Source organism: Gigantopelta aegis, chromosome 2 (assembly GCF_016097555.1).
Source record: "Gigantopelta aegis isolate Gae_Host chromosome 2, Gae_host_genome, whole genome shotgun sequence".
In the NCBI taxonomy this organism is placed as follows: domain Eukaryota; kingdom Metazoa; phylum Mollusca; class Gastropoda; order Neomphalida; family Peltospiridae; genus Gigantopelta; species Gigantopelta aegis.
In genome coordinates this window covers 35,608,455-35,616,649 of record NC_054700.1, presented here as the reverse complement: position 1 = coordinate 35,616,649, position 8,195 = coordinate 35,608,455, and the positions used below count along the sequence as shown (strand labels likewise).

The 8,195-nt window shown below is 39.3% G+C and overlaps 1 protein-coding gene across 2 annotated transcripts in view; it reads left to right on the top strand.

The window, feature by feature from the left end:
• Positions 1 to 4,109: 4,109 nt before the first annotated feature.
• Positions 4,110 to 8,195, top strand: part of LOC121377962 (importin-11-like) — a 43,289-nt gene continuing 39,203 nt past the window's right edge. For both annotated transcript variants that reach the window (XM_041506065.1, XM_041506060.1), the window contains exons 1-4: positions 4,110 to 4,545; positions 4,958 to 5,058; positions 5,910 to 5,982; positions 6,496 to 6,699. In XM_041506065.1, the coding sequence (XP_041361999.1) occupies positions 4,408 to 4,545; positions 4,958 to 5,058; positions 5,910 to 5,982; positions 6,496 to 6,699 (516 nt within the window). In that variant the 5' untranslated portion in view covers positions 4,110 to 4,407. The remainder of the gene's footprint in view (positions 4,546 to 4,957; positions 5,059 to 5,909; positions 5,983 to 6,495; positions 6,700 to 8,195) is intronic.

Here is an 8,195-nt window from a genome sequence, read left to right as displayed (position 1 = left end):
GGTGACATCTATCATTGGTTTAGCTTCTGTACGGGTTTTTTTCTCTGTGCATCCCTGTAAAATTAATTTACATGGGGAATTATAGGGTACCCGTGCGTGTTCAGGAATTTATGCAGGGTGAGGTGTCTAGACTGGCCAACGCAGTTTTTAACTTGGGGGGGGGGGGGGGGGGGCGAGTTATGCTTTCCCAGAAAATACATTGAACAAAAAGAAGAAAATTAAATTTGACCCTAAAACCCACACTTTACGCAAACATCTGGATCTAAAGACAGCCAGTTGGAGCTCATGTCCACCAATCAAAACCTTACTTGCAGAATCCTGCCAGTGATTTAAAAATAATTTGAAAACATTCCGAATTATCCTGAGGGTATACGACATGTTTCGTGTGAATTACGAATGCCTTAAAACATGTTTTATTTTATAAAATAAATAATTTGTAATGTAAAACTGAAGACTGATTGAGTTTTTTTTTATTTTATAAATAAATAAATAATTTTTAATGTAAAATTGAAGACTGATAACCCACCCCGTACGTATTGGTATGGTTCGCTGTACTGCGGCCACTAAAATAGACTCGCCCGATATTTTTAGAATTTGTATGCTCCCAAATAACGTTATAAAAGGCGAAGTGTGATTGGTCAATATTTAAATTATTATTTACAGACGAAATGTTACCTGGACATTGGGGACTACGCAGTGTTGTTAGTTTTAAATCACTGGCAGGATTCTGCAAGTAAGGTTTTGATTGGTGGACATGAGCTCCAACTGGCTGTCTTTAGATCCACATGTAATAGTGGAGCTAATTTTAATTAGATTGACTGAATTGACTGAAACATCAGGATTAGGTTTGAATAGACGCAGGACTTAAGACGGACATAAAGAGAGCGTTGTAACTGTCCATTCATTTCAATTTAGTTTGTTCAATTCGTGCTTATATCCAATTAAGGTTCAAGCATGCTGTCCTGGGCACACACCTCAGCTATCTGGGCTGTCTGTCCAGGACAGTGAGTTAGTGGTTAGTTGTTAGTGGTTAGTGAGAGAGAGAGAGAAGAGTGTGTAGTAGTCTTACACCTACCCACTGAGTCGTTGAAACTCGCTCTGGGTTGAAGCTGGTACCGAACTGCGAACCCTGTACCTACCAGTCTTATGTCCGATGGCTTAACCACGACACCACCGAGGCCGGTGTAACTGTCCAAATGCCTGTTGCTACCCTGATGGCAGAACACCGACTTCGTGTTGATATTATACAAGTGGCAATGCACTACTTACACAGTTGTTATTAGTCAGTATTATTATAAGAAGAATGAGGATCTATTTCCTAAACCGGACCATATTAACTGCTGCAATAATTAGTTGAATTGAGTAAGTTTATTAACGTGCCTCTATCTACAAATATAACCGGCCTCAGTGGCGTCGTGGTTAGGCCATCGGTCTACAGGCTGGTAGGTACTGGGTTCGGATCCCAATCGAGGCATGGGATTTTTAATCCAAAAAAAGGAAATGTTTTATTTAACGACGCACTCAACACATTTTAAATACGGTTATATGGTGTCAGACATATGGTTAAGGACCACACAGATTTTGAGAGCAAACCCGCTGTCGCCACTTCATGGGTTACTCTTTCCGATTAGCAGCAAGGGATCTTTTATTTGCGCTTCCGACAGTCAGGATAGCACAAACCATGGCCTTTGTTGAACCAGTTATGGATCACTGGTCGGTGCAAGTGGTTTACACCTACCCATTGCCCCTGCGCGTACTGTAACCTCACCGTGGTGCAGGGGTGTGACATTCTCTTTGAGAATGGCCAATACAGCACAAAATTGAAGTTTTGAGTAAAATTCATTATCCGTAAAATTCTGTGATATTTGTGTTTTTGCACAGTTCTTTACACTGTTCTTTACACTGTTTTTGTTTAAACCTTGAATTTTTATATTGATGTTGATCATCACTTTATTTATTTGCATTACCATAGTTTGACACCCAATAGCCGATGTATTCTTCGTGCTGGGGTGTCGTTAAACATTCATTCATTCATTCATTACACCTACCCATTGAGCCTTGCGGAGCACTCACTCAGCGTTTGAAGTCGGTATCTGGATTAAAAATCCCATGCCTCGACTGGGATCCGAACCCAGTACCTACCAGCCTGTGGACCGATGGCCTAACCTCGACGCCACTGAGGCCGGTTATATTTGTAGAGGCACGTTAATAAACTTACTCAATTCAACTAATTATTGCAGCAGTTAATATAGTCTGGTTTAGGAAATAGATCCTCATTCTTGTTATAATAATACTGACTGATAACAACTGTGTAAGTAGTGCATTGCCACTTGTATAATATCAACACGAAGTCGGTGTTCTGCAGGCATTTGAACAGTTACGCCGGCCTCGGTGGTGTCGTGGTTAAGCCATCGGACATAAGACTGGTAGGTACAGGGTTCGCAGTTCGGTACCAGCTTCAACCCAGAGCGAGTTTCAACGACTCGGTGGGTAGGTGTAAGACTACTACACCCTCTTCTCTCTCTTTCTCTCACTAACCACTAACAACTAACCACTAACTCACTGTCCTGGACAGATAGCCCAGATAGCTGAGGTGTGTGCCCAGGACACCACATGCTCGTACAAGCATGGACGAGTTAAGCAGGAGAGGTATGGAGGTTACCGTCTCCACCCAGTGATTTTCGAATTGAGAATTAAAAGGCAGACTGACTGACGTTTTCATGACAAACATTTAGAGCCGAATTTATAGTATGGGTATGGGATCTGACGTAGGTTTAAATCATAATCTTATTTATAACAACATAATAGAATGTGGAATATAACATTATTTAATGATGTCAGTATCACTTATTCTACGGCAATGATTTAATCCCGTTTTCCCTTTTAAATAAAGGAACATTATCCAGAGGCAGATCGGGGGGGGGGGGGGGGGGGGGGGGGGGGGGGGGGGGGGGGGGGGGGAGGGGGGGGGGGGGGGGGGGGGGGGGGGGGCTCCTAATTTTTTCGACAGTTATAATTTTATTATATATTAATTTAAAAATGTTTACAATCCCCCTCCAAACCTCCCCCCAAGCGTCAATAATAGCTAGGATATAGATATATAGATAAATGGATGGATGAATGGATGGCCTTTGGGTGGGTGATTTTGGATAGATAGATGGATAGATGGATGGATGGATGGATGGATGGATGGATAGATGGATAGATGGATGGATGGATGGATGGATGGATGGATGGATGGATGGATGGTTGGACAGACGGATGGATGGATTAAAAAAGAAAGAAAAAAGATCTCCATAGCGCTGGAAACTTTATATAAATTTCATGGAATGGATTAATTTCTTCAATACTCGACTCCTGTTTCCCCAGCTGTTTCACCCCGGATTATGTATTCAAGGCACTTTAGGTCGTTTACCGGCCTCGGTGGCGTCGTGGTTAGGCCATCAGTCAATAGGCTGGTAGGTACTGGGTTCGGATCCCAGTCGAGGCATGGGATTTTTAATCCAGATACTGACTCCAAACTCTGAATGAGTGCTCTGCAAGGCTCAATGGGTAGGTGTAAACCACTTGCACCGACCAGTGATCCATAACTGGTTCAACAAAGGCCATGGTTTGTGCTATCCTGCCTGTGGGAAGCGCAAATAAAAGATCCCTTGCTGCTAATCGAAAGGGTAGCCCATGAAGTGGCGACAGCGGGTTTCCTCTCAAAATCTGTGTGGTCCTTAACCATATGTCTGACGCCATATAACCGTAAATAAAATGTGTTGAGTGCGTCGTTAAATAAAACATTTCTTTCTTCTTTTTTTAGGTCGTTTCGCCCCTGTATCATAGCCTGGTCAAAAACATTTATTATTTGTATTAGGGCTAAACGACCTTATGCATGTTCAGGAGGGCGAGCGTTCGCGATAGCTCGCTAGACTGGTTTTTGGGCCTCTCGTTAATTGTATGTGAAATGACAGAACACAGTGGTACCAATCAATAGTTTTCGAGCATCCGTCCTCCTAAACATGCCACCAGATTCAGTTATGGAACACGTCGAACTATGACCCGGAAGTCTCTGTTTTTAGTGCGAGGCAACCTTAATAAAGATGTCTGCGCCCATTAAAATCTACATGCATGTTGTTGTTGTTTTGTTTTTAGACATTATTTTGTAGCTACGGCCTCTGAACAACATTTTGTACGACCACCTCTTTAGAGACAGATCACAGAATATGGACTGTTGATTTAAAACGTTATAATTTTGATACATTGATTTAAAACGTTCTTATTTTGTTATGTTGATTTAAAACGTTATAATTTTGTTATGTTTCCGAGTTATTGTGATATAAACGCCGGCGGTCTGCGAGCCAGTGTGACAGTGTCGATATTTTAAGAATTTACATAACCGACGAACTTGAGTATTCCGTGATGGACCCAAACAGGGCGGGTCCAGTGGTACTTGACACCCTTTCTAAAGCGTGCAGCCAACAGGCAGATGTCCTGAAACCAGCAGAACAGCAATTACATCACTGGGAAACACAACCAGGTTTCTATTCCATCTTGGCTGTAAGTTGTTTTTGTTGGGGGGTTTTCTAGGGCTGAACCTAGAAAGATGGTGGTGGTAAAAAAAACCCCCAAAAACCTGGGATCAGTTGTAGTTAGACATACAAGGCACTTTTTTCTATTTTTTGGGTTGGGGGGTGGGGTGGTGAGGTTGGGGTAGGGTGGCGCATGTGTGTCAATTGTGACTAAATAAAAAAACTTTATTTCTAGGTATAGTATAAAGATATTTTTTTAAAGATTACTTTAGCTTTTATTTTTAAATGGATATTGCATTACTGAATAAAACATTACTTTCTTCCTTCTTCCATTTTTGAAGAAACTATTTGCTCCGTCTATGCATGTATTTCAAATATTTAACAATCAATGTGCTCTAGTGGTGTTGTTAAACACATAATTGACTTTCACTTTGTTTCAGACAATTTTCTGCAAACACGAGATAGATGTGAATGTCCGTTGGCTTGCTGCCTTGTACTGTAAGAATGGCGTGGAGAGATACTGGAGAAAGACAGCACCTAAGTTAGTATATGAACTGTAGTGTTGGTAATCTGGACGGGGTTTGGGTGTATCCAGGAAATATTTTGGTGGTGGGGACTAATGGGAAAAGGACACAATGACCAACTCATCAAAAGGGCATACCAATAGCAAAAACATTAAAAGAGAGAAAAAGGGCACTTGAATGTGTTTAGAGGGAACATGTTTTTAATCCCCCCCCCCCCCACTGTTCCAAATCCTCCCCTCACCCTGTATTGTCTTATTTGTAGCAGGACATATGCTTTTTTCTTAGCAAGACATATTTCTTTTGACCAGCAACTTTAAAAAAAATACAGCAGAACATATTTTACTTTGTGTATTTCGAGCCCTGTGCAGCTTGTGCTTACTAAAATTTGTTAGAATATAATATTATGAGCTTGGGAAGGCCCTGCATTATTGGGAATATGCATCTATTGTTATGTTCATTGGGATAGATTCCGGCCATAAACATCTGGTGTCACAGTGTGCTTTCCTGTCTGTGGGATGGTGCATATAAAAGATCCCTTGCTGCTAATGGAAAAATATAGCAAGTTTCCTCTGAAGACTTCGAGTCAAAATTACCAAATGTTTGACATCCAATAGCTGATGATTAATAAGTCAGTGTGCTCTAGTGGTGTTGTTAAACAAAACAAACTTAACTTTTTTTAAGAACATGTACATACATGTATGTCTATGTCTATATAGCAGTATTGTTTAAGTTGCTGAGGGACAGTTTTTCTTGTTATCATGTTGGTTTTTTAATTAAATAAGCCAAATTATACAAAGGGCTTAATTAGACATTTCCGATTGCAATTTTTCTCCAGGTATGATGTTTGATGGTCTGTTTTATGTTTCAGTGCTATGTCTGAGGAAGAGAAGAGTGCTATAAGAAAGCAGTTGCTGTCAAACTTCAATGAACCTGTGCCACAAGTATTTTATTAACTTATCACCTGGACTCGTTCTTGTAAAACTTTAAAATTGTGACTCAAGGCTTTAATAAAGTGTCAACCAAGAAAATAATATTTATTTCAAGCCTGGAGGCTTTGTTTACATTTTGAGTTGGGCCTTTAAAGTTTTGTAAGCATGAGTTCAGACTTGTAATAGTGCATCACATCTTATACTATACCTAAAGTATAATGTGTGTATCGTATCTTGTATGAATCTTATTTAAACTAATAGTGTACCACGTCATGTATCAATATTAATTTAAAAATAATAGTGTATGACATATTGCATCATTCTGTAAAAAAAAAAAAAACCTCCACTGAGGGTATTTGATTCATGGACTCACATTGCTCTACCATCTGAGGTAACAAGGGATATTCCCCCTAGCTACTGCCAGTGGGAACACTCTCTAACAACACTACTCCACATCAATCTTAATCTAATTGTGTATGACATCTTGTGTCAGTTTTAATCTTGTTTTATTCTTGTATTTCACAGGTGGCTCTTCAAGTGGCCGTGCTCGTTGCCAAGGTTGCCCGGGTGGACTGCCCACGGAACTGGCCCGAGTTAATACCCACAATGCTCGAGGCTGTTCGATGCGATGACCAGCTGATCCAGGAGAGGGCGCTACTCGTGCTGCACCATGTCACAAAGACGTTAGCGTCTAGACGTCTTCCTTCGGACAAAAAAGTCTTTGAAAGTGTAAGTGTGTGGTTAAGACGAAAGGTCTACAGTCCAGTGGTAGAGCATTCACCTGAGAAAAAGTATGTACTGCCTCTCTATTCATTCTTTCAGTTAACTTTGGAGATCATAGGGGCCATCCTGTTTACTTTCAGTTAACTTTGAAGATCATAAGGGCAGACCTGTCAACCTTTAGTCAAGAGAAAGCAGGAGGTGTGTGTTGAAAAAGCAGGAGATTTTGTCAAAAAGCAGGAGATTTTTTAAATTCACACAATTTAACCCAAAATTGCAAGATTTAAAAAAAACATTAAAAGTTATATGAATACTATATAATGTCATATATATTTCTTAACCTTAGATCTTGGCATTAAAATTTTTTAATTTATTATGATTTAATACATATTTAAAAAAATATATATATATTTTATCCAAAAATGTTAAGAACATGAACAAGAAATAAAACATTTAATTAGTACATTTACGGTATTACACTTAAGCCTTACAGGTTGCGTTACATTATCATTTGTGGTTAGTGTACCTAAGTACCAAAGACAAATTTATATAAATCTTATAAATTAATATTCAGTTTTTACTATAATGAGGAACAGTGGCGTGGTACTTATTTAAAATCATTATAATGATGCAATAAACATTGTATTTTCATTAATCATAAGTAAACCCTCGTTACGGACATCGTGTGAAATATACTGGAATTATACCCATTTCCGTGAGTAACTTTATGTCAATGTCAAACACAACATTTTTTAATTGTACAAAAATAATTTCTTGAAGTGTACCCTTATAACCAACATTTTACTGCACAAACATACAAAATTAACTGACACAAGTATGTTTATACAGCTAATTGGTCTTTTCGTTGTCTTGCTGTGACATGTGATTTTAACATGCATCGTGTGTATCGTCGTCAACTCGGAGTCTGGCAGTTCAGATTCGTCATAGTTGCATTATGTAATCCAGTGGGAAGACATTTTACAATTCAGAGGTGTTATTAGAACTAAATTGGATAGTTTTTTTGTGGGTTTTTTGGCAACACTGAATGTCAATACACAGCCTGTTGAATTAGCGGCAACACGCTTCGTAGCCATTACGATGACAACAAACATTATAATAACACGTCATTTTATAAACTCCATGTGCTTTTTTAACAATATAAATAGGCTATTCCTCAATTCTCACTTTGGCAAAGGTTAAACAGTCAAGATAATTCGGCCTGTTACATTCTCAGAAACCGAAAGTAGTCGACATTTTCCGAATGAGAAAAAAAAGCAGAGTTACTTCCCTTATGTTATTTTGACAAAAGAGGATCGATTTTTTTTTATGCTTACAAAAATGTCATTTAACAGGAGAAATTCTCTCCCGCACAGGTTAAAGGAGATTTGATCAAATACCGGGAGACTCCCGCAGAATCCGGGAGGGTTGACAGGTCTGCATAAGGGTCATACTGTTTACTTTCAGTTAACATTGGAGATCACAGGGGCCATACTGTTTAATTTCAG